This window comes from Cladophialophora immunda, assembly GCF_000835495.1.
Source record: "Cladophialophora immunda strain CBS 83496 unplaced genomic scaffold supercont1.1, whole genome shotgun sequence".
In the NCBI taxonomy this organism is placed as follows: Eukaryota; Fungi; Ascomycota; class Eurotiomycetes; order Chaetothyriales; family Herpotrichiellaceae; genus Cladophialophora; species Cladophialophora immunda.
This window is the reverse complement of record NW_015622541.1, coordinates 774,651-799,744: the sequence shown is the minus strand read 5'-3', so window position 1 is coordinate 799,744 and position 25,094 is coordinate 774,651. Positions and strand designations below refer to the sequence as shown.

Sequence of the window (25,094 nt, the reverse complement as noted above, 5' to 3'; positions counted from 1 at the left end):
CAGCCTGTGAATCGCGTACCTCCCGCGTACCTCCCGTCAAGTCTAGAACAACCGGAGAAGCAAAAGAAAGGAGCCACACGAGACTCGTTGCCGTGAGTGGCCAGGAGTGGAGAGGCAGAGTCGACTATCCAGCCAGGCTTTACCACTCTTGAATATTCCCCCGCGACCACCAAACTCAACTGTAGCGATATGTGGCGATCCGTAACACTCCCGGTTGATCCAGCGCGTCAAAAGGCTTACACGCACAAGCTTTAAGGCGAAGCTTAGCATTTGCTTCTCGCGCCCTAAGGCACTGAAGTTGCATTCGGAATGGACGGTTGGGGGCACCAAGAAAATGCCGGGGAATCCCCAGTGGCGTTACGGAAGAGGGCACGATTGATCGAGTGTGCCCATGATCGAACAATCTCGAAGAGCGGGCAAGATTAGCAGACGAAATGGGCAAGATCAATCACCAATGGAACTGGCCGGCTGGCCGCCCGACCAGATCAGCTGTAACCAATCTATACTCGATACCTACGATGAGAAGGGAAGGGATAGCTGCAGTCATGGCTTCAGCCAACTACTGCTGACGGGCTACGGAGCCCTTCTCGCGAGTCCTGAACAACCCAGAGAGACCACTTTATCAGTCCGCCCCAGTGTGGGCGAGACATGCGAGCGGCGACTGGGGTTTCGTTTGCAGGGGGGCAGTCCTATTAACCTTCGGTGAGGATCCTTTCCTCTCACAGAGATTCGCCCGCCTCCGCCGACATCAATTTTACCTGCCTGATTGCGTTACGCCCACCTCCATCACCTCGGGGTGTTGTGCTGTCGCATGATTTCATAACCCATGATTGACAGCCAACCCTCGTATGTGTGCCGCCCAACCCATAGGAACTCTTGCTATTTTGTGAGGTCAAGATGCAATCGCCTCCTGACCCTGTCTTCCCTAGGGCAATGCTACCCATTGGAACCAGCCAACGGCGATCGTGTGTTGACGTCGCAATCTCAGATTTCATATTGCCTCCCCTCTCAAGCGCTATCTGAATGGGGACTTCTGCCCTCGATCTATGCAAGGGTTCGTTCTAGAAAACACCAATTAATCGAGGTTGCCCTATCAGCTGTCGGTCGCGGGCCGCTGGACAAGGTGAGGATCACGGCGTTTCATGGCGTCACGCCCACCTCTGATCATTCAGAGGGTCGACGAGGATGGATTCGATACTCGGTAACTATACGATTTCAGCGTTTGCGCTATGAGCTAACAGTACGACCTTGCTACCCATGTCTCTGCCTCCTAGCGAACGACACCAGGCCCATCTCCTATAAGATAGACCCCAGTGGCACCTCCCCTTCTCAAGTCTCCTCTTCTCCTCCATCTGTTGTTTCCCCTCTGTAGCACTATCAGAATTGAGCTGTTTCTTCGCAGTTGAGGGAGCATGGCATCTGGAATCGGATCTATCTCTGGCCCTGGGGCTGTGGATGACAAGCGTCTCCATCCCGGTGGCCTTGACTCGATCACTTTCCCTACCAGGGTCTCGGAAAAGCTCCACGACCCCAGTATCCCCTTTGAGGAGTATCTTCACTATGCGAAGATGACTCGTCAGGAGGAAGACCGATTGTACGGCCCTGGAAGCAACTTCACCCAAGGCTCTGGACCTACAATGACCTTCATCAAAGAGAAAATTCTTCGCAAGCGAGTCGAGCACCGTCGCGAGTCTGTTCCTCAGCCCCGGCTGTCGATCAGCGCTCAAGGAGAGGGACAAATCATAAGGCACGAGTCGGATTCTGGCAACGAAAAGTCGGCCGTGGAGAACAAGAAGTATGAACCCATGACCATCTCTGATGAGGAATGGGTTCAGGCCTCGCGCGCCGCCAGAACAGCTACTTGGTATCGCCCAACCCAACTGACGTTGATACTTTCACCGCTAACCGCACATATAGGGGCGCTGTCTTCTACCTCATTACTACTGACATTCTCGGTCCCTTCAGTACGGGATATGCCTTCTCACAAATGGGCCTTGGCCCCGGTGTTACGCTCTTCACTGTCTTCGGCGCCCTCGCTGGTTACAGTGGGTACCAGCTCTGGCGCATGTACCTTCAGCTGGACAGCGATCGCTATCCGATGAAAGGATATGGCGACATCGCTTTCCGTGTGTACGGTTCCTGGTTCCGCCATACTTGCAACCTTCTGCAGTCGTTCCAATTCTTCCTTAACGTCGCCCTCATCATCCTGAGCAGCGGACAGTCCATCAGTCAGCTTTCCAAGGGCCAATTGTGCTTCATCGTCTGTGTGGTGGTCTGTATGATTGCGGGCTGTATCATTGGGCAGATTCGAACCCTTCAACGGTTCGGTTGGCTGGCGTCTTGGGCTGTGTTCCTCAACTTGTTCATCATTTTCGCAACGTGAGTTTCCCTGCCTGGACTTTGGTGAAATCGATTCGTAACTAACGACCCCTAGTATGGGCGTCATGGCTCATTCACCTCCGAACTACAAGCTCTATGCCGCTGCGAATCCTGACTTCGATATTAATAACCCGGCACCGATCCAAGTTTCCGGCTCCGCTCCGCCCGGCCTCGACATCGTCGACAACGTCAACGGTCTGATGAATGCCGTCTTCTCCTTTGGCGGTGCCACTCTGTTTGTCGAACTCATGGCCGAGATGCGTCGCCCCATGGATTTCTGGAAAGGTCTTCTTTGCGCGGATCTCCTCATCTATGCTTGCTACATGGTCTACGGAATCTACACCTATTGCATGCAAGGGCAGTACGCCTACAATGTATCGTACCAGGGCGTCTCGCCGTATGGTTGGCAAACAGCATGCAATATCATCGGTCTCATCACTGGTCTCATTGCCGCTGTTCTCTACGGTAACATTGGCATCAAAGTTCTCTACAACAACTTGGGTCGTGATCTGCTCAACTTCCCATTGTTGGAATCCAAGACAGGCAAATGGATCTGGGTTGTCTTCGTCCCCATCTACTGGTCCCTCGCTTGGGTCGTCACTCAATCCGTCCCTCAAATCAACACATGGATCGTCCTCGTCGGCGCAGGGTGCATCTTGCAATTCACATACACATTCCCGCCATTCTTGATGCTGGGATTCAAGTGCCAGCGCGATGCCATGCTTCCTGGCGAGACATATGACCCAGCCACTGGCACCGTTCGGCATGAGGACAGTGGTGTCAAGAGATGGTGGAGAGGTTTCAAGAAGGAGCTCTGGTGGAATCTTTTCGATCTCATCTTCTACCTGGGTAGCATTGTGACAATGATTCTCGGTTTGTATGCCGCATTTACATCGATGGTGGATGCATATAAGAGCTCTGTGAACCTGAGTGCCTGGAGATGTGAGAGTCCTACAGGTTAATCGATGGAGGGGACAATCACTTGGAATTAGGTAGTGGTAAACAGCACAGCCGTGAAAGGAAAAGCTATTGTACAAGGTTGGTGTTGTGGAAGAGAGCCTAGATATAGCTTCATCGTTGCAAGTTGCTGGCTGGGTGACTGTCCAGAAGAAGCTGGATAATCTATAGTTGTTCGAATACTGTTGGCCTGTGAGGGAGGTCATTCTCAAGACGCGCCCCTACAATATCAGTTCTTGACACTGTCCATTGCTTTGCTACCGTCTTAAGACCTGAAGTTCCTGGTATTGGTATGTCCCATCTCACATCTGACATCCCCATATATGATATGTGTGTAGGATTCGTCACTTCAGTCTTCTCGGACTCGGTAAACCTTGATGTTCTCGCCAGGAGTACACGGACCTTGTCTCCGCAACTGTCGGACAGGAGAAGCACGGATGGGGGAGGAAGCTGAACTGGGGCTGGATCTGCTACGTCAGTGGCTGATCAACCAATGCGACTCCATTCGGATCGTGCATGCGAACACGAGGCGTGCTCGAGACAGGGACATGTCGTTGACTGGGACTGGGAGAAGCCCGGACAACCGCGACACCCTCATCGTTGCCGATCCCTCTATCCCGCCTCTTTTCTCCTCTTTTCAGGATGATATTGCTGGCTGATGGCCGAGTCGTGGGCTGTGCGGAAGTCGGTGGTGGCGCGTGATCGTCGTGTGTGGCACGAAGGTGAAGATCCAATCGGCATGTCGAAGCACGCAATTTCTGACACAGGAAAAATGTCCCTCCAAGATCCCCGTCCATCTCCTGTCTCTCTCTCTCTCTCTCTCTCAGCATTTGGCCTGTGCGGGCACAGGCTCGTCTAGACAATGTTGCATTTATGTCTTTCACATTTAATCTTTGTGTTTTTGCATTTGCTGCTGCTGCGGCGATTGGCTGGTGTTGAGGCCCTAGGGCGGCCAGATCTGCTCCTCAAGCAGCCTGCGAACAATCATGCAGGTACGGAGCACATCCCCTTCTCATTGGGAATGGTGCAGATCCTCACCCGAGACGCAGCCTTTCATCAGACAGGACCGCGGAACAGCCCAGACACCGTCGTCGAGTCGTCTACATGGAATGTCCGCGTCCCGAGAGACAATCCGCGAAGGTCCACCGACCAATTTGATACGTATAATACCACATGTAGGATGGTCACATGTTCCGAGGGAAGATGGGTCCACTGATATGTTCAGTATTGCCATTGAGGTTTGAGCCTCTTGCTCTTGGTTCTATCAGGCCGGTAGGATGGCTTGGTCAACAGATGGACCTCATGGCCAACGGTCTTCCAGGCCATTTGCATGAATTTTATCGCCCTGTCAAAGATGCTCCCTGGCTCGGAGGCGACCACGAATATTCATGTATGAGCGAAATCCACACACCCTTCTTAGCTCTACTGATTGCTTGTTAGGGTTGAATGAGGCATGGCCCTACTCATATAATGCGCTTATCCCACTGGCGTGGACGACCGACAATGCACGATTGAAACATCATGTTCTCCGGGTGACAGATTGGGTCATTGAGCATCAGCACGCAGATGGATGGCTGGGTCCGGAAGAAGAGCTGTCACGTCGCAATTTCTGGGCCAGATATCCTCTCTTCTTGGGCTTCATGCAGCTTGTCGAGGCCGAGCCCGAGCTGGGCGAGGCCATGATATTACCGGCAATGCATCGCTTCGTCCGGCTCATGTATTCCATGCTTCGAGATCACCATCAGGGCTATGTCTGGAAACCCGGGGATCTGTTCGACGAACAATGGGGCCGATCCCGTGCGGCAGACATGGTCCTTGCCCTCCAATGGCTTTACGAGAAATATCCCATGGACAATGAAAAGGCCATCCATTACTGCATGGTCCAGATGTACGAGATGGCCTACGACTGGTCATATTGGTTCCACGAAGATCATTTCTTGAAGGGCGACCTGGACACATACCCGGAAGATCTCACCAAGAGCCTGTTCCCCTATGTCCATGGCGTCAACGCCGGTCAAGGTTTGAAATGGGGTGGCGTGATGAGAAGACTCGTCCAGGATGATGTGCTACTCAATGCCACCAGAAACGGGGTCAACTGGACTTTTCTCTATCACGGAACCCCATCTGGTGCGATCATTGGGGATGAACGTGAGGCAGGGCTGAGTCCGGTTCGAGGCACGGAGCTTTGCAGTGTGGTGGAATCGATCTTCTCCTTGAACTACTTATATCAAGCCGTGGGCGACGGCGATTTCGCCGACAGGTCAGAGTTGGCCGCCTACAATGCTTTACCTGTCATGCTGATGCCCCACTGGTGGGCTCATCAATACGTTGCACAGACAAACCAGCCCATCAGTCATCGCCTTGACAATCCCCCTTTCTGGAATGTTGGACCTTTGGGCCAAACCTTTGGGACGGAGCCAAACTTCCCGTGCTGCACCGTCAACATGCAGGGATATTCCAAATTTGTTTCAGCCATGTTTGTGAAAGACGGCGAAGTTGGATTGGTCCATGCTTTGCTAGGCCCGGCTCAAGTTAGCACCACGTTGAAGAAACGAAACCACATACGAATTCGATGCGACACGAACTATCCGTTCAGCAACTACCTCAGCTACGAGATCAAGGCGAGATCGGCTTTTCGATTCTCCTTCAGGGTTCCTTCCTGGGCGATACCAGATGCGAGCATTGTCATGGTGGACCGTGGGAAAAGACACGACCTTGCGCCAGACAACACGACAGGGCTGCATACGATGATTATTCCAGCCGGTAGGACTCGTGTTGAAGTCTCATTCAGCACGAAGCTTCGAGTCGAGTCGAGAGCTAACGATACCGTCTCCGTCTACTATGGTGCTCTGCTGTATGCTCTGCCCATCGCTGGAGACTACAGCACCTCGCGTCCAGCAAACTATCCAGGAGTGGAGGCTCCTCCCGAGGCAAATGACTGGTCGATCCTCCCGAGAGACTATTGGAATTTGGCCATCGACGCAACAACTCTGAAATTCTATGAATATCCCAATCGGTATGATGCGTGGCTCCCCCACCCGATCTGGCACGAAGAGCGGCCGCCCGTCAGCGTCTCAGCACTGGCTTGCCAAATAGACTGGGAGCTGCAAGATGGATATGCACCAAACCCACCATTGGCCGGTCAGCGGAATTGCACCGGAAGGGCCTTTCCGGTCGAACTGCGCCCGTATGGCAGTGCGAAGCTGCATATGGCCGAACTGCCTACCGTGAACCTACGACCCGGGAGTTCAGACTTGTGGCGACCAGGGTCAAGTGTTTGAAGGATGCAATGCCAGGTCGATAGCTAGAGACGTTGCCCTGCGCGTTTCTAGAAGCCCAACGTACTTGTCTAGAGCGGTAAAGGAGGTGCAACTTCTGCGCTCTATTGCTGGCAGAGGTTCTGGTGCCACGGAACACGCTGTCTTCATGGAAGGCGCGGGCATGGCGCTGTTGAATGTATGATATGTCAAGCAGACTAGAAACCTGCTCCTCTCACGAGCAGAGTTTGTGAAGTCGAAAGTGGTATACAGTGAGCCAAGGGCGAGGGGGCCTTTTCTCCGTTCATGCAGTCATGCAGCCTTGCCTGCGCCATTAGAGTTTGGAGGGTCGGAGGCGTAGGAACCGAAGAGCCGACGGTGTTCTGACATACACGCGGAGGTGCAAGTAGAGGGAAAGGCAGTGGTATGTGTCAGTCTGTTACGTAGAGGAGCTGGGTGCTGCAGATGGGCTGATGGGACGACGAGATCGAGTCACGGTCGCAGGTGGCCGCAGACACTCGGAGAAAAACGTCGGGAAGTGTGACGGGCAACAAACTGCGCTCACAATCAATGTTTCCATCGCCCAAGCTCCTCCTCGGCGCTTCAACGCATCTTCTGGCTGGCGGCAACGAGCTCCCTGTCGCCTGTTTCATCCAGCTCCCACACTTTGGCGCAATTCGCGCCTGGCAGCACCGAGGGTGGTCTTCTCCTCCTATTTTTGTGTTCCCCATAAGCGCCCCGATTTAGCCGAGTGTCAAGCCTCGCTCCTCGCAGTCCAATCGTCGACGACAATCGACCCAAGCACGAGTGATGATGACTGGTAGCTGAGGCACAGGGCTCCTGGATCTCAGGCTCGCCCTCGCCGGCGCTGAGGGAGGCGATGCGCAGATCCCTACGGTGATTGTATTTTCCCTTTATCTCCCTCCTCACCCTCATCGTCTTGGGCTTTCTGTGTTTCCATGTATACAACAATAGAGCGGTCGATTGCTTAGACACAACAGTAAGGCCGCCCCTCCCACGTCATTGCTGACCGCTGTACGCGTTGAAACGAGTCCGACGGTGGTGTGCTACAACACGGGCAGCGGACTGCCCGACTTCCTGGCGAGATGAAAAACTACGAGTACCCGCGAGTCCGTCCTCCCACCTCTTTGCTGCCACCTCCACAGCACGCCGACAGCCGGTTTTCGTGGATGACCACGTCCGCAGACGAGGAAAGTCGTGTGGGAGCAAGAAAAGAGGCAAACACTCCAACACCACCTGCGCTGCCGCAGCCTGCTGCTGCACAACAGCTCTCTCCGCCGGGACAGATTCCCGTGTCAACTATGGAACCACAGTTCTACGGCGGTGGTGTGGTTCCGCAGCAAATGCGATACCCAGCGGTCGCACAACAGGAGTACATGCAAGCCGCTCAACAACAAGGCGCTTACACCTCACAACCATATCCCACCCAGGTACTTGTACAACAACCTCCTCAAACGCAACCTCCACAGCATGTCATGCCTCCTTTACCACAAACTCCCGAGCCTGCAAAGCAACTGACCATTCCCGAAAACGAACCCACGGGGCCTATTGTGCCAGATACGAACCCTTTGGTGCCATCTACCCCGAAACCACTCGACCGTGCCAGCACCAACATGGCCATCGTTCCACCTCCATCCGATCCCTCTCAATTCCCCGCCCACGTATTCACTCCGAGTCCACAATCCATAAAAGGCGGCTCGTGGCAGCATAGTTTTTGTTCTTGCGCCGAACCTTCTATCTGCATCACCGGGCTGTTTTGCCCGTGCATTGTGTATGGGAAGACACAGTATCGGTTAGGGTTGAGAGGTGAAAGGAAAGATCCGACGAATATGCTGGGATACACGGCAGTCAACGGGTCTTGCATCGCATTTGGCCTTCTATGTGGTGTGAATGGGATCTTGGCTGCAATTCAGCATACGCGGGTGCGGAAGACCTACACCATGAGCACGGAGGCCGGAAATGTCGCGGGGGATTGTGTCAAGGGGATTTGCTGCTGCTGCTGTGTTGTCGCTCAGGATGAAAAGGAGGTCAAATTTCGAGAAGAGCAAGTCAGGAAACCGGCTGGGTCTGGCGCAAAGAAAGAAGGCTATGTGGCGCCCGCGACGATGATCTTCAACCCACCGCCTCAATCGAGGTGAGCAGGACACAAATTTTCTTTGAAGATGCTCTGAAGACCATGGCGAGCAGAGAGGGACCGGTCAATCGTTGCAAGGTCTTTCATCTGCTCTACAGCGACACTCCGCCGGGGATGGTGTCTGATTCCTTGGGGTTTGCAAACCCGTCAGCTGGCTGCAGTTGGCGCGCAAGAAGGCGGCTGTTGAGGCGGCAAGCCGCATCAGGTCAACAGGCGCGCCGGGGACTCTGTGTCTGCCCTCTCTTTCAGCAGAGACGGGAATGACCAGCAGCCTGCGCCCGTGGCCCTGCCTGGTCCGTGTGGTCCCGTACCTTTCAACCTGGCTTTGGCTAAAGGAAGCTCATTTGTACATATAGATGCTCTCTGAAGTTTCACGAATGTAAGACTACAATACAGATTGCCCTCTGTTGAGACAAGTATATGAGGCGAGGTTCTATGGGTCGAAGTAGCTCGGCCCAGAACGCTGATGGTCCCCAGAAATATCCGAAGGGTAGAGGGAGTGCTCACAGCCACGTTGTGCATTGCATTGGAACCCGAGGTCTTGCTCTTGTCCGACACCGCGATCTCATTTCCTCCTCGACTTCCAAGACTCTCATCCTCCAACCTGCAGTTCCTCCAAGCACGACCTTACGACATTACACACCTTCGCTCATGACAGAGAAAGACGAAGAGAGCACACCTCCTAACTCCTCCGAGGCATTGAGCCAACGACCTTTAGTTCCCCGTCCGTTCGTCGTCGTCGCAAGAGAAGGTCTAGGCTAGACTTGACAAACATCGCTGCGATTCCTCCATTCAGCAAGACGCGCGGGGTCTCGCCACCTCGCTCTACAAAACTTTCCAGATGCAGAACCGAGAGCTGAGCTGAACCCAAGACTGAACGTTTCCGGAGCACCCAATGGCATCATTTTTGCCGCTGCAGGGCATCGCTCGCATCGTTACTCCTCGAGGATAAGCCAGTAAGCCATCGTGTCCTGGATTGGAACTCGCTTGCGACGTCTGTCGATTGCTATACGTCCTTCGATTTGGCTCAGGCGAATCAAAGTGTACCTTTCGTTACCGTCTGGACGCCTTTACGATGGCTGTGCTGTGCAGCTCGAGCTGTGCAAGCTTCACGGTGCTTCAGACACCGCATTTATTGCCATGGTCTTTGCGATATAATTGAGTTCCTTCCCCTTGGATTGTACTGATATCCTCCTCAACCAGCTCTCACGTCTCCCTCACATTGCAGAAGCGATCTGTGCAAGATGTTATTTCTCTCTCTTTTGCTTCTGTGCTTCTCGACGGTGGTGGTGACCCAGAATACTACCTCCCCATATGCTCCCACCTTCGTGAAATGCCCAAAATCTCTTCGCGTACGGCCAGCTCACAACGGTCTTAGCTCTCAGGAGCAGCAATGGAGAGAACGGCGTCTCGGCCATGTGGTCAAGGCCTTGTCTTCGTACCTAATCAACGCGAACATCCCAAACTTCCAGCCCAAAGCATACCTTAGCAAGATCAACGCATCAACGGCGCCAGTGGTTGGCATGGCGGTATCCGGCGGCGGCAGTCAGTCTGGCATGGGAGGACTGGGTCTTTGGCAGGCCTTCGATGATCGATATCCTCCTGCCGTAAAAGCAGGTACCGGCGGCCTTGTGCAATGCCTGTCGTACCTGACCGGGTTGAGCGGTGGTGGATTGACCACCGTGCTGCCCTTGTACGCCATCCTTTCCCATTCAAAGATTAATCGTTGACGATGGACAGAGCCAGTCACAACTTTGGAACCATTGAGGATCTTCGGGCCAACGCCAACCTCACTGCCAACTACTTGGTCGGGCCAGCGGGGAACCAGACTGCCCATTTCGAGACAGCTTTCGAGAATGCATACCTCAAACGCCTTGCAGGCTTCGCAGTTTCTGTAACGGATATCTTCGGTCAGTTTTACCGACAGTATCTGCCAGCGTCCTGGGGCTATAAGAGCGTTTCCGATGTCGCCAACCCCAACACGACCTTCTCCCAGGGACTTGCACCGATGCCGATAGTCCTCCTTGCCGAGGTTGTCCCAGGCTCCTCTCCTGAGGTGGGCGGAATCATGTATCCGGGAGTCAACTCGAGCAACTTGACCATGTACGAGCAAACGCCGTTCGAATTCGGCAGCTGGGTCGGAGGGCGTGTGCAAGCCTTTATGCCCACCAAATTCCTCGGCACTGCCATGAACAATGGAACGCCAGCGAACTCGAGTCATTGCGTGAACGGCTTCGACAAGGTCACGTTTGCGCAGGGCAGCACGGGCGGTGCCTGGAACTTTTGGTTCATTGACGCCTTCTACAATATCGCCCTCTTTTACAAGCGGGACAGAGTACCTCCCCTCGAGAGGCGGTCCACACTCGCGGACACGCCCTCGATTCCTATTCCTCAAAGCCAAAGCCAGAATCCACAGGTCGTGCTGGTCAATGAGACCGCTACGGTGTTCAATCAGACGTTCAACGAATCCATGTGGGGCACATACCCCAACCCCTTCAACAACTACAATAAGCAAATGCAAGGAGAGACTGAGCTCCTGATTGTACGTTTCTTCGTCGCCGTTGATTGTGCAGTCGCCGCGGGCAGCAGAGCATACTGATCCGACATGTTCTAGGTCGACGGCAGTGAAACAGGCGAGACGATCCCTCTAAGGTCTCTAGTCGTGCCGCAAAGAAGCGTTGATTTCATCCTCGCCTTTGACTCCAGCGGGGAGAACCCGGGCAATAACTGGGTTAACGGCACGACCTTTAGGATGAGCGCAGCTGCATCGAAGCTCAATGGGATACCCTTCCCAGAAGTCCCTGATCCTGCGACCTTTATCAATCTGGGCTTGAATCGATATCCTGTGAGTGTCCTGAACTGCCACCCCTGTCGTCCCCGTATCCCCTTTCAAATGGCGCTTTTATCTTCCCTTCAGAATCTATGATCTGATAACTCATACCATTTTTGCCACGAACTAGACATTCTTCGGCTGTAACGCTTCCGCATCCACGCCGCTGATCCTCTACCTCCCGAACGCGCCGTGGTCGGCATACTCGAACTACTCGTACACGGTCCCGTCCTTCACCGACAACCAACTGGACCTGGTCTTCAACAACTCTCTCAACATGGTAACTTTCGGGCTGGGGAAACTGGATGGTGTGCGCAGTGGAGGGAAGAACGCAACACTATCACCAACGCCACCATTCCCGGCCTGTATCGCCTGCGGCCTCATCTACAAGTCCCTGCTCCGGATTGGTGAGACGATCCCCGCAGCATGCCAGGCTTGCTTTGCCACGCACTGCTGGAATGGCTCGACGGCGGACAGCCCAGCGACGCCGGTGTATGATCCGGGTCTGTTGATGGAGCCGGGCGTTGGGTATGAGGAGTGGAATGCGACTGTTTGGACATGATCGGTGGAGTAAGCAGCCATATAAGGCCCCATCGTAAACACCATTATTTCCGAGCCGTTGGATCTGGTGGTTTACAGTCTGATATCATCTAAAACAAACATGGTTATGCTCCCGTGGCGATGATGCCTCCTAATCCCCCATATCTTCCACATACTCCACACAGGACGCCATCCCCGCGTGTTCTTCCTCCTCCAGCCCGCGTTCCGCTCGTGGCCCCCACCCACCTATTGCGACCTCGGCTATCGATATCCATGGGATCTCCCTCCTGTTCTTCCCATTCCTCCTCCTCGCGTCTCGTCCTCATCTATGGTCTCTGTGCTATTGGCTCCGGTGTCTGTTTCCCCGTCATAAGTCCCAGGAGTGAACTCCTTGCCCTTCAGACTGTGCCGCCTCCTTTGGGCGCGGGCAGTCGTCGGGGCGAATCGCACGTCACGCTCCTCTACCTCTTTTCCGGATGAGGTCTGCCCCACTCAAAAGAGTATTCCAACCGCTTGTACGGCCGCTTGGGTGGCTGGCGTCTTGAGCAACCGGGTCTTGACTTGAGCTTGTCAGGACCGCGAGTACTGAGTCGCGGACGGAATGTAGAGGGAGCAGGGACTCTGGCTTGAGCTTGCAGAGACCGGTGAAAGTGACGTAAAGGGCAAAAGCAAAAGGGGTCAGGACAGACTTCAGCCTCGTCTGTCGATGGGATCTGCTGAATGAATGTGGCGTCGGAAGAAAGCGGTCCGGGTGATGTTTGGATCGAGCTTTCGAAAAAGGGATACGGCGAAAGAATTTCTATTTTCAAAATCTATGTGATTGCAAAAAGGTTCATTGAACTACAGCGCCAAGGCATTCCTGCCGTCCCATCATGGACAGAAGATTTGCGGCGATGGTGTCTCCGATTCAAGTTCGACCGAGGAACGCGAATAGCCCGCCCCTGGAGGCTACGAGCGATTGCACTAACCCAATATGGAAGGCTGCCGGGCGCATCTCCACTAGTTAGATTTCTATCAATCGAACAGCTGGGTTCTATACCTCTCCCCAAGAGACGTAGGAGAGAGACGAGGAGAATTCTGGCACAATGTCATGCCGTAGTTGTTGCAGATCACCAGCAGGACCTATCCCGACATAGGATTCTGCCAATCTCTCCCGTTGTTCGCCCGATTCTACGGTACAAGTTTCTGCTTGGGATGAGGTCGTCCTGTGTCTGGTGGAAGCTGTGGCCCCAGATTCAAAGATGAGCAAGAGACTCAGGTGTCCTCACTTGTTCTGCGCTTCAGCCAACGAGATAAAGGAGCCGCCGTTGAGCCGCGGGCCTTCTCTCAAGCTTTGAACTCCACGGAATTCAATACCCGGATTTTCTCTTCCAAAGAGAAGCCGCGGTGTTCTAACTCCTCCCAGCGATCCGTTTACTTCGGCGAGAAACTGTATCCCTCCAGATTGCTATATTGCGTCCTAATAATTCTGGCTTCTTTCCCTTTCAGACACGACCACTTCCGACAAGGAGTTGGTGAAAGCACACATGGCTGTAACTAACGGCATTGACACTGGGCACCTGTCCAACGGCATCCACGGTTCCAGCAATGGTTCCTCAAGCGAGCACTTTGACGCCCTTGTCATTGGGGCTGGATTCGGAGGCTTACGCATGTTGTACGAACTACGTAAGCTGGGGTTTACGGCACAGGTGATAGAGGCGGGATCCAGTGTGGGAGGAACATGGTACTGGAACCGATATCCTGGTGCTCGGACAGACAGCGAAGCGTGGGTGTATATCATGAATTTCTCAAAGGAGCTGAAGGCGGACTGGACCTGGACGGAACGCTACCCGAGCCAAAAAGAGGTTCTAGCCTACCTCGACCACGTCGCCGACCGCTTCAATATGCGCAAAGATATTCGATTCCACGAGCGGGTGGAGTCGGCCCACTATGACCAGGCATTGAACACTTGGTCGACCAAGACCTCTAGAGGCGTAACTTATACCAGCCAATTCCTCATCACTGCTGTCGGCGTACTCTCGCAAGGTCGCGACCCGCCCTTCCCCGGCGTGCATAGCTTTCAAGGTGAATGGTATCAGACGTCCAGCTGGCCAAAGAAGGATGTCGATTTCTCGGGAAAGCGGGTTGCCGTCGTTGGAGCGGGCGCAACTGGTGTGCAAGTCCTTCCTATCGTTGCCCACACCGCAAAGTCGGTCACATTGTACCAGCGCACCCCGAATTACGTACTGCCCGGGCGCAACCATCCGTTGACCACCGCTCAGCTTTCTGAGATCCGGCAAGACTACGACTCCATCTGGGACAAGTCTCGAAAACAGATCTTTGGGTTCCCGATGGAAACCTACGGCCGCACATTCTCCACGGTCAAAGACCCCGCCGAGCGACAGCGGATCCTGGACAGCGGGTGGGAGTCTGGCGGATTTCGATTCGTCTTTGAGACATTCGACGACATTTCAACCCACGACGAAGCCAATGCGGCCGCGTCAGAGTACGTCCGCAACAAAATCAGGACGATCGTGAAGGACCCGGAGACCGCGCGGAAACTCTGTCCTTCCTATCCCATCATGGCCAAACGGCCGCCGTTGGGGCACTTCTACTACGAGGCCTTCAACCGGCCGAATGTCCACCTGGTGGACATCAGCGAGGACCCCATCCAGGAGATTACCCCCAAGGGTATCAGAACCGGTACCCAAGAGCACGAGCACGATATCATCATATATGCTATCGGGTTCGATGCCGTCACGGGGGCCCTGCTCCACGCCGACATTCGAGGGAAAGACAACCGCGTCCTGAACAACGAATGGGCCGAAGGCGTGCGGACGTTCCTGGGCATCGCCGTCGAGGGGTTCCCCAACATGTTCATGATCTCGGGCCCGCAGTCCCCCTTTGCGAACCTCCCGGTCATCATCGACAACACCGCGGACTGGATCGGCAAGGTCCTCCTCCACATGCGCGACCGCGGGTACGCGCGCGTCGAGGCGACGAGAGAGAGCGAGGACGCATGGCGCCAGACGGTGCTCGCGACCTTCGACAAGACCATCATGGCCAAATCCGCCAAGGAGGTCTACTCGTGGTACGTGGGGGCGAATATCGACGGCAAGCCGCGGGAGATTCTGTTCTACTTTGGCGGGCTGGCGCAGTATTTCCGGCACTGTGAGGAGGAAGCCGTCGCGGGGTTCCCTCATCTGATCGGTTCCCCAAGCTAAGACAGAAAGGGACTTCAACCAAGCATATGTAATCCGGTCTTACGATTTTGCGCGCTGTGTAGACAACCGGGCAAAGCGTGCTCGAAGAACCTGCGTCAACCATTCAGCATGAAAGAGAATATGTAGCTCCACCAAGATTCAGAAATTAGGCGGAAATATATCATGAGAGGTGTCAGGAATAGTGTGCGTATAGACCATCCTTTTGCATTTTCAGCCAAAAGACGGAACATCGCCCCAGTTGTGGCCGACTATGAGGCACTAGACTAGGAAAGGACGGGCTGTCAGGGATAGATTCCTGGAAAAGAGGCCTATCGTACCCAGCGCGATAGTCGTATTGGCAGCCCATGATCAAGGAGCACACCGGGTGACAGTTGAGTCTGAGGATGGACAGCCACCCCATCTCCATGGAGATACCTAGAGTGCACGGGCCGTGGAAGTGGCCCTCTTTTCCTCGCAGATGCGAACACGATCGATCCACACATGGAGCTTAGTCCCTTGGCCGGGCCTTATCAACCTGAACTTTGGATTTGAGTAATAGTCATCGCCGCTGCGTTTTGTCAAAAGCATTTCCCCGTGTCCTGAACCACAAAGTCACAACCTTCGCTGGCAAATCAGTATCTGTGGGACAATGTCGACCCTGCTGGACACGTTCAGCCTTGCCGGGCGCACGGAGTCGTGGTCACAGGCGCTGCCCGGGGTCCAGGCCTCGCTTTTGCAACCGACCTCGCCCAAGCCGGCGCGGACATCGCGGGCGTGGACGTCGCCTAGGAACCGCCACGAGGCGAGTTCCAGAAATTGACCTGGTGGGGGGTGGGGAAGCTAGATAATTATTATCGGTGAGTTAGTTCATTCAGCCTCGTTGGGATTTAACAAGAGGAATTTTTTCCGTTGACACAGGAACTCAAGCGGCGGTGTCACCAACTTCGAAGAGCTTGGAGATACCATTGGCAGGCATTGTCAGGAGCTCGTCGCTTATGGACCACACGGCAGACGACGTCAATTTGACTTGGGCCATCAACGTACCGATCCGCTCTGCTGTCTCCTCTGGGTGCTGAGCTGACGGGTCGACAGGTGGCTGGGGTTTCTTCACCATTCAGCTGTGTGCCAAGAGAAGGTGATTTGAACACCCAGCTCACCCCTCTTTGGGGTACGGCGCGATGAAGATCTTGGCTGGCATCGCCTGTCATTCCTGCGAGCGTGAACAATTCTTCCCCGGTTACTACTAAGCAAGCACACCTTTGAGAAGGTGATTGGGTATCGACCACGTTTAGTTGCGAGGCATGCCTCATGGAGTTGGTCTTTTCAGAGCTGGTTATGTCGTCATCATGGACCAAGCCTGCACCGGATGGCAATTTCCCTGGAGGCGTTTCTCCCCAGGCTCCGAGCACATCTGATGCATCGACCAGTGAGATCGAAGATCTAGCCGCCGACCACTCTGGCACACGTGAGACCGCCGGAAAGGTGCAGCTACAAGTCCATAATTATGGGCCATCTTGCCCGGGCTTAGAGCGGAAATCATACTGTACTCCGTATTTAGCCAGTTATGCTGGCTTAGGCGCCGCACTGGAGCGGACAATCTCAGGCGCTTCGTTTATTGGATAGTGAAAAGTTTGTGGGTCTACCGACCCGCCACTTAATGCCGAAGCTGGGCCAAGCAACTCGTACCACCAGGAGAGGATGATTAAGTCGAGGCAGTTTTGCTCCCAAGAGTTAAACTTCATGGCTATCAAAGAGGACTGTATCCTTCGGCTACGGTAACACGTCTGTGGTGTATGGATTTCTGCTGGCTTTTGAATGACGTAGTACCGCGATGAGGAAGTTCATCAAGCAAATAAAGGGAAAGCGCCCCCGAAGCGCAGATGCACGCAGGCAAACGGGTGCTCCGGATGCAGTAACTCTACTGCTACAACGACTGCTACGCGGGACGCTGATTATTGTACCAGGGCCAACCATCGACTGTTGAACAGGAGCGCTTACTGCCGGAACTGCAAGCGCTGGCAGACGAATCTCGTCGCTATGGGTTGAAACCGCTACCTTCACTACCAGGAACCCCTACATCTGAGCACTCTTATGACCTAAGCGTTGTTGCCGTGCACGGTCTCGGGGGTGATTTCTACAGGACATGGGCTAGCCGCGATTCTCAGAAACAGACCTTATGGCTTTCGCAACTTCTTCCGGAAGATTTGCCTGGCGCACGGATTTATTCCTTTGGATATGATTCTGCACCAACATTCAGCCGCTCCGTCACAGGAATTAGAGATGCCGCGAACGACCTACTCCAAAGCTTGATGTCTCTTACCAAGAAGGTGGGTGAAAAAGTCACCACTCGGAGCTTATCGAGCTTATGTTGACCAACCCTTAGTGGCCAGCCAAACCAATCATTTTCATCTGTCACAGCCTTGGAGGAATAGTAGTAAAACAGGTACCATTTCTTGGTTGGATTTGGATATATTCGAAACTAATATCTCGTCTGAGGCAATGATCATGGCGCACGAATTTGACTACTTTGCCGATGTTTTGCGCGCTACCCGGTTGATCGTGTTTATGGGTACGCCACATAGAGGGAGTCAGATTGCGGCAACGCTGGCACCCCTCGCAACATTCACCAACTTCTGGTTGGATATTTCCTATGCCTCGGCTTTTGCTGGCTCGATGAGGACCGATCTGATCAGTATGTTATCGCGAGATTCGACAAAACTGGATGAGATCAACCAATCATTCAAACGACGTGCCAATGCAATGACGATTATTTCGTGCTACGAAAGAGTGAAGCCTCCTGGTTGTTCTTCACTGGTGAGCCGATCCAGCTGGTGAAGCCTCCAGATCGCTAAGCTGATATTCTTCAGGTCGTTGAGCAACAATCCGCCGTTCTTGGACTACCGGAAGAGATCGAAATATCTATCCAAGCCGACCACATGGCCATGTGTCGCTTCTCGTCAAGGAGTGACCATGGTTACGAACCACTGACGCAGGCTATAGTTCACGCTGTAAAGCAGATGATGCCAGACACCTCGCATCGCTGTACGTCACCTTTCTAGGTAGTGCTTAGGAAGAGGCTAAAGTTCTCCACTCAAGCATTCACAGAGTCGGAAAGCAGATATGTTGCGACGTTCAGTCGACGATCTGATGTTCCTATCGACGAGCCCTTGCAAGGTACTTGCGTCTGGTCGACCTCCACGCGAGAATATCGCGATTGGCGGGCCGAACGTAGGCCAGCTGTACTGTGGTTGATAGGCGATGCGGGTTGTGGGAAAACTGTGCTTACTAACTTTCTCGTTCGAGAGTTGAGAGACAACGTGGCACCGCCCTCGACAGAAGACGAGCTAGTTTGTTGCTTCTTCTGTGCGCGGGACATTGAGTCCCAAAAAGACGCACGGTCTCTTCTAAGAGCGCTAATATTGCAAATTTTGTCGGTCAAGAAAGACATCATCCGCCAGATCAAGGCTGCATACAGCTTGATAAGGCACGAATATGAGCCGTCCTTCGAGACTCTCTGGCATATATTCGAAATGGCTGTGGGACTCGCTTCGTGCAGTTGTCTTTACATTGTAATTGATGCCTTGGATGAATGTGAGGAGAAGTCACGATCATTATTTCTCGCCAAGGTTCTCCACATGGTACGGCCACGGAGCCTGGATGGCGAGACGCAGCGAAAGAGAATCAAACTCATCATAAGCGGCCAGCCCCTTATCAGCCGAGCATGGAGAATTGGAGATGAAAGCCTCTCCCAATTCTATATTGATATGGAGGAGCGTCCGGAAGGGTTAGTGGGGGACCTCCAACGCTTCATCGACTACAAAGTGGAAGATCTTGTCTACAATGCCATTTGTTCCGAAGCATTCGGCGAGCAGTTGAAGCGGAAACTTTACAACCTAGCCGAGAACTCCTTTCTGTGGCTGAGCGTCGTGCTGGAGGACCTCAAGCAGGGGCTAAACTATCGGGATGCCGACGTACAAAGGGTATTGACAACCATTCCTGGCAACCTGAAGGATTCCTATACGAAGCATCTTCCACCAGTATCGAAAAGTCAATTGCCGCGATTGAAATGCTACTTGCAACTGCTAGTAGCATGTGCAAGACCATTTACACTCTCGGAAGTCGACGTATTTACGACACTCTATGATCGGCAGTCGGCAGAATGCATCTCTCCTGTCGATGGGGCGTTGGTGCTGAATAGCCTTCGTCGCGCTCTAGGGCCGCTGGTAAAGTTTCCCGATGGCAAGGTTCAATTCATACACTCTACGGTCAAGGGGTATTTGTTAGCCCTCCAATCGGAACCTGACCATCTCCTTCACAAGACCCACGGCGTGGATCTCGACACGGCGCATTTGCTTCTCGCAAAAGCTTGCATTCGAAGCCTGTTGCAAGAAGCAGATAGTCCCGATGCCCCTGATGAAGAGAGACTTTCCTCCGAGATGCCCTCCCCCAGTCCGATCTCTGCCCGTTCTTCCAAAGGCGAAGCCGACCAGGACGCACCTTATGCTGAATTATTCAGCATTCATGATGTCGCCTTTCTGCGAGACGAAAGCGCCATTTCAGAGGACGTCTTATCACACCTTAGCAGTCGCTACCCGGGCTACGATTATGCTACACGGTACTGGGACCATCACTACACTCATGCTGACTACCTTGCTGATGCTGCTGCACAACAAGATGCGATCAAGCTGCTGTCCTGCGGGTCACCGCGACTCTCGAGATGGTACAAATACAAAGCCAATCACTCGCCTACCGCGATGCCTGATCAGTCTGAGGTTAACGCTCTCGTTCTAGCGGCACTGTTCGATTACCCGACAGTCTTGCAGAGGCTCTTATCCAACCGTGGACTGACCGACGAAAGCACTCAGCTTCAATCTGCACTGTATTGGGCGTCATCCCGCGGTCATCTCAAGTCCATCAACGTCTTACTCGAGCACAAATCACCTCTTCTCGACGCAGGTCGTGATAGGTCAGCGTTGGCTGTGGCTATTCAAGGTGGATTTACCGAGGCTTGCGAGGTGTTACTCGGCGCGGACGATGCTGATCCCAATTATTCTGGTCTTCGAACGCCGCCACCTCTTGTCCTCGCCGCGGCCCATGACCATGTGGAAATCTTGGTCGGGCTGCTTCGGCACGGATCCATTGACGTGAATCAGACCAATCTATCAGGGCATACCGCCCTGATACAAGCGTGCCGTTCCGGCTCCGACCAGTGTTTGAAAGAACTTTTGGGAGACGACCGTACCAACATCAACTCATGCGATAGCGACGGTCGTAACGCCCTGATCCATGCTTGCATGTCAAGCAATGCGTTGGCAGTGGAACAGCTGCTTCGGAAACCGTTAGCAGATGTGTGTTTGTGCGACAAGTATGGCCGAAATGCTATGTCCTACGCCGCCGAAAAGGCCACGCTCCCGATTGTTAGACGCTTGTTCCACTTGCAAGTGCCTATAGCAAAAGAGGATGCCAGCGGACGAAACGCCATCTCATGGGCAGCGAACAGCTCCAGAGCGACGAAGCACTCGGATCATTATGGACAGTGTGTACTTGAATACCTTATCGAGAAATCCCCCGAAGAGGCGGCTGATTCCCAGGACAAAGATGGATGGTCGCCTCTAGCCTGGGCCCTGGACCGACCAGGATATCTCGAAGCTGTCCGCATCCTCATCGAAAAGGGCAAAGCAGACGTGAACCAAAGAAATCAAGCCGGCGGTCGTTCCGTGTTGGCGTGGGCAGCAAGCGAAGGCTTTACGCAGATTGTCGAATATCTGTTGGGCTTACCGCACTTGGACAAAAACGCGACAGGCGATGATGGTCGATCACCGCTGTCGCACGCCGCAGCCAATGGTAGGGTACGTATCGTAGAACTGCTTTTGGGCGACAGTGAGGTTAGAGCGGATTTGCGGGACTCGAAAGGAAGGACCCCCATAGATTGGGCACGGATGAATCATCACGATGCAATCGTCTCCCTACTGTCTGAACACGGTTTGGAATAGCACGTTGGTTGTTTCGGGTCGCGATACGATGGAGGGATTGCACTGCTTCATGCATTCACTAGAATCTCCGGACAATATTCTTTCGGCAAGGAGCCAATTCCTCGCATTCAAGGTCCCCAAGTCCGAGTTGCAAACATCCAATTCCTGGTGCGTGCACAAGACAAATTACATGAACTCTCTCGGATGAATGAACCTCCCAGAAAAGTGGTTCCATCCACTCCTAGGTGGCTGCTAGAAAGGTATGATGTCCGTCGTTCACTTCCAAAGTAGAACCTCGTCGTACTGCATTCTGGTAAAAGCGTGGTGCGGGATTCTCTCCAGAAACCAGGACAGGACGGGACGGTTGGTGCGGTCAGACAGTCGCCATGGAGACGCTGTCCTTACAGCGCCCTTTCATTCTTTCTTGCTCTGTAGTGCTAGATCTTGTGTAGTTCTCGCAACGTAGGCAAGATCTGATCGTACTTTGCTTTACAGGTTTTGTTTCTAAAACTTCGAGCGACTCGAGGTCGACGCCGTTCAACTTGATTTTAGGGTAAGCATATACAAGACATACAAAGAGGGTCAGGGCGAGAAGGCAAGAGAAATAGGTTCTCAAAGAGAAACGGGGGGAAAGATACTTGGTACAGCAGCTGCCCCACAATCGTCTATTTCCCAGCCCTGGCGGGTCCAACAATTTCGATAGTCCTGCTTTTCCTTGTGTTTAGTTTTAGTCGACAGTGAGAGCGCGTCAACATCGTATGATTTAGCTCACTTCATCTTCGTGGATAAAAGCCCTGGCTGATTGGAGGGAGGGGAAGCCAGCTTACCCTTGACTTTTATGGGTGTGGCACCGCCAAGCGTCCCAGCGAGGACCACATTACGCTCCGTTCACAACAGCAGGCCGCAGACGAACCGACACGATCCTGCCTTCATCTAGCCTCGGGCCCCTTATGAGTGCTGATGTCCCCAACAAGGAAGTCTTTGACGAGGCTGATAACCTGGCAAAATGGCTCATGGAGAACGAAAACTGGTGGCCATCCCGCAGGAGTGACAAAGTCGAACAATCAAGCCACCCGGACCGAATGTAGCGAATCAAACCTTTGATCAACGAGACGAATGTGGTGGTAGGCTCAAATTGCCTCATGCGCATGTGCAGATGCTTACTTCTATCATAAGACTACAGGCAAAGCGGCTTTCCTCCTCCGGCGTCGCGGGCCCTGCAACACCTTCCTCGAACCGACCGCGCTCGAAACGTTTCCAGGAGAGTTCTTGATGCGATATCATAACGAAAGATCCTCCTCAACTTTTGACGGTGTGCTGCTGAAGATCGGTGAACGGCTGGACATTTCGCAGCCTGCTCGCATCAGCGTTGGTCCTGAGGACACCTTACTTCCCCCCCTCATTTTTAGAAAGCGTTGAGTTGGTCCAAGTCGATTCCGAAGCTGGCGACGTCAGACCCGCCTGTATCAAGAGATGGTGTAGTGCTATCAATACCGTCGAAGTCAACGCGATAGCTGCCTCCCGTGGATAAGCCGTTGTTTCCAGGGACAGAACTGAACATGCTGGCATATTCGACTTCCGTGACTCCCCCCTCCCCGATGGCGCTCTCGGCATAAGCATATTTCCCCGAGGAAGTCTGTCTTACAGCCTCTGTAAGGCTGGTCGGGGATGAAGATTGATTTGAGAAGGGTGGGTTGCTTTGACCATGAACAACATTGATCGACTGGCGTCTATTTGGGGTCGCCGCGGCTTGCACGACGGCGGGAATGCTGGGGTGCCTTTCGGTTTGATGACGCGTCCACTTTGGTTGTCTTGCTGCTCCGCGAGGGCCGGGGACGGACGAGGTATGTTTTCTTGGTTGTTATTGATGGACGTTTCCTGTCCATTGCCTCAGCCATAAACAGAAGGTCAGGATGCCACTCAATCGTGTTGATAGACCCCAAGAATGCTTTCAGGTCCTCATCCCCCAACTCTTCTAGCTGGGGCATGACGTGGTTGTCGTCTGCTGCAGCCGCTGCGAGAGCCGTAACTGCGCGAGCCCCCCCGTGTTCAAAAAACTTGGCCTCAAGTGAAAGCCTGTCAATCTTTTCTTCCTTACATGCTGAAATAACAGAATGGAGGCGATATGGGGTTGACTGTCGCTTAGCTTGTAGAGAGCGGCGAAAAGCTTCCCCAAGTTGAATCCTCTTAATGTTTTGGCCATCAAGTGGAAGCAAAAGAAGGGCAGTAATAAGAGTCTCGCGCAAGAGGTCAGGTTGGGTTTTACAAGCGTCCCGAATGTCGAGGACAGAGCCATCGAGCATCACCTTCAAGGAAGAGGGCATGTTGCGGACACCGTTGGTAGTGATAGGTGGCTGGGAGAGTAGTTTGCAGATGGACGGATGGATGGATGGGATATAGTACAGAGTCTTGGACGGCATTTTTGGTGGATATAATACAGAGTCTGAGACGGCATTTTTGGTGTAAGGCCGAATCTGCGGAGGAGAAAGTGGTTTGAGACCAGTTTTGAGACAAAAAAGCGTGACCCGGGCAGCATCGAGCTTATTGCACGCACAAGAATCCCAGCAGCCCCCAACCGCCCTGCCTCGGTCTGAGAATGCAGGTTACATCTGTCATCATCCGGTAATAGGCTCGACGACTCCAAGAAGAATTTGTACGATGATGACTGGCGCGCCACCATACCCAAGCTTCAACCCCTATCAAGCCTCGTGGCATCCGCAACAGAACGTAGTTTGAGTATGAGCGCAGCCGCCCGATATGCCATTGCCAACGCGTGCTGCGATGCCAGTCGACCGGGACGAGCCCCCGCCAGTGTCTACACCTATATCCGCACCACCTCCTCCAGCGCCCTGCTCCCGCATCTCGGCTTTGTCGTAGTTCAACAAGTTTCGACCAATAAGCCCATGAATCTCGGTCCACCGCTGATCCACGCTGCGCTTGTCGAGACCGACGCGCTGCGCAAGTTGTAAGCTAATCTCGCTCTTGCCCTGGCCACCTAGGCCCGAAATGACCATGCGACATTAGTGGGAGCGCGAGCCATCCTGCGCTGCGACGTGAACGATCCGTTCCAGATCGTCAAGATCGTCAAGAATGTCCTTTCTCCCGGTAAACAGAGCGTTGGGTGAACGGGGTACTACCCAGTGTATGTTGCCGTTCAGCAACGTCGATTGCTGCAATGTTCGCGCCTGCTTGCGCCAGAGCTTGGGCAAAGTTCAGACTAAAGCCGCGAGCAGCTCCTGTGGCTACCACATTCTTGCCCTTGATCAAAAAGAGATCCAGCACGTTCGAATCCATCAAGCCGCCGACTGACATTTTGAGAAGCCCAACCTTACCGGGTGCCTCGGGTGCGATTTCATCGTTGTCGTTGGGTATGCCCTCCAATGCGTTTTGAATGTCGTTCTGAACTTTCTTGTTGTCTTCGGGCATGGTCTCCCTTATTTCATCCTCCAAGGGGCTCTCGAGATGAGTCGTCTGGCAGGCAAGTCCTTTTCAGTATCCATGTTCGTCGTGCTTTGCTGTGTAGGTCAACGTCGGATATCCTGTAGCCGGTCGGTGTATACCCTTTTTTGTCTCCTTTGCGTTCCTGCCAATGTAGTACTGGTCAGTCGAACTTGGGGCTCGCATTGAAGTAGCCATGTTCGAATTCCATGACACAGAGTACTATATACAGAGGCACTTGATTCAACCCTGGCAGGGAGCGTAAGGTGTTTTCATCCTCTCCTGTTTCGTGCGCCAAGCTACCGTGCTTGATCTATCCATGGCACGTAGTGAAGTCGCTCTGCACCTTGGCGAGGCAGCGCAGCTGCGAAAAATAAAGCAACC

General features: G+C 53.6%; 7 protein-coding genes across 7 annotated transcripts; 6 read left to right on the top strand and 1 right to left on the bottom strand.

Annotated features, from left to right (window-relative positions):
* Positions 1-1,361: 1,361 nt before the first annotated feature.
* PV07_00232 (uncharacterized protein) lies at positions 1,362-3,558 on the top strand. The gene is made up of 3 exons (XM_016386663.1): positions 1,362-1,864; positions 1,918-2,379; positions 2,435-3,558. The coding sequence occupies exons 1-3, from the start codon at positions 1,413-1,415 to the stop codon at positions 3,339-3,341; spliced, it is 1,821 nt and encodes a 606-aa protein (XP_016253591.1). The 5' UTR covers positions 1,362-1,412; the 3' UTR covers positions 3,342-3,558.
* Positions 3,559-4,198: 640 nt separating this feature from the next.
* Positions 4,199-6,617, top strand: PV07_00231 (uncharacterized protein; the record flags this gene model as incomplete). The annotated part of the gene is made up of 3 exons (XM_016386662.1): positions 4,199-4,511; positions 4,562-4,726; positions 4,777-6,617. The coding sequence occupies 3 exons, from the start codon at positions 4,199-4,201 to the stop codon at positions 6,615-6,617; spliced, it is 2,319 nt and encodes a 772-aa protein (XP_016253590.1).
* Positions 6,618-7,699: 1,082 nt separating this feature from the next.
* On the top strand, positions 7,700-8,752 carry PV07_00230 (uncharacterized protein; the record flags this gene model as incomplete). Its single annotated transcript, XM_016386661.1, has 1 exon — positions 7,700-8,752. The coding sequence occupies one exon, from the start codon at positions 7,700-7,702 to the stop codon at positions 8,750-8,752; it is 1,053 nt and encodes a 350-aa protein (XP_016253589.1).
* A 1,232-nt stretch (positions 8,753-9,984) lies between these two features.
* On the top strand, positions 9,985-10,478 carry PV07_00229 (uncharacterized protein; the record flags this gene model as incomplete). The annotated part of the gene is made up of 1 exon (XM_016386660.1): positions 9,985-10,478. Exon 1 carries the CDS (start codon positions 9,993-9,995, stop codon positions 10,476-10,478), a length of 486 nt encoding a protein of 161 aa, XP_016253588.1. The 5' UTR covers positions 9,985-9,992.
* A 2-nt stretch (positions 10,479-10,480) lies between these two features.
* Positions 10,481-12,269, top strand: PV07_00228 (uncharacterized protein; the record flags this gene model as incomplete). The annotated part of the gene is made up of 3 exons (XM_016386659.1): positions 10,481-11,290; positions 11,363-11,593; positions 11,709-12,269. The coding sequence occupies 3 exons, from the start codon at positions 10,481-10,483 to the stop codon at positions 12,138-12,140; spliced, it is 1,473 nt and encodes a 490-aa protein (XP_016253587.1). The 3' UTR covers positions 12,141-12,269.
* A 4,785-nt stretch (positions 12,270-17,054) lies between these two features.
* On the top strand, positions 17,055-21,428 carry PV07_00227 (uncharacterized protein). The gene is made up of 6 exons (XM_016386658.1): positions 17,055-17,212; positions 17,265-17,627; positions 17,684-17,743; positions 17,797-18,114; positions 18,168-18,342; positions 18,397-21,428. Exons 1-6 carry the CDS (start codon positions 17,132-17,134, stop codon positions 21,291-21,293), a joined length of 3,894 nt encoding a protein of 1,297 aa, XP_016253586.1. The 5' UTR covers positions 17,055-17,131; the 3' UTR covers positions 21,294-21,428.
* Positions 21,429-23,971: 2,543 nt separating this feature from the next.
* Positions 23,972-24,698, bottom strand: PV07_00226 (uncharacterized protein; the record flags this gene model as incomplete). Its single annotated transcript, XM_016386657.1, has 2 exons — positions 23,972-24,267; positions 24,410-24,698. The coding sequence occupies 2 exons, from the start codon at positions 24,696-24,698 to the stop codon at positions 23,972-23,974; spliced, it is 585 nt and encodes a 194-aa protein (XP_016253585.1).
* Positions 24,699-25,094: the final 396 nt, after the last annotated feature.

Coding starts and splice junctions, on each gene's coding strand:
- PV07_00232 (XM_016386663.1), top strand. CDS start 1,413: ATGGCATCTGGAATCGGATCTATCTCTGGCCCTGGGGCTGTGGATGAC. Junction 1,865..1,917: donor GCCGCCAGAACAGCTACTTG/GTATCGCCCAAC, acceptor CCGCACATATAG/GGGCGCTGTCTTCTACCTCA. Junction 2,380..2,434: donor TTGTTCATCATTTTCGCAAC/GTGAGTTTCCCT, acceptor AACGACCCCTAG/TATGGGCGTCATGGCTCATT.
- PV07_00227 (XM_016386658.1), top strand. CDS start 17,132: ATGAGGAAGTTCATCAAGCAAATAAAGGGAAAGCGCCCCCGAAGCGCA. Junction 18,115..18,167: donor CTCCTGGTTGTTCTTCACTG/GTGAGCCGATCC, acceptor GATATTCTTCAG/GTCGTTGAGCAACAATCCGC. Junction 18,343..18,396: donor GCCAGACACCTCGCATCGCT/GTACGTCACCTT, acceptor TCTCCACTCAAG/CATTCACAGAGTCGGAAAGC.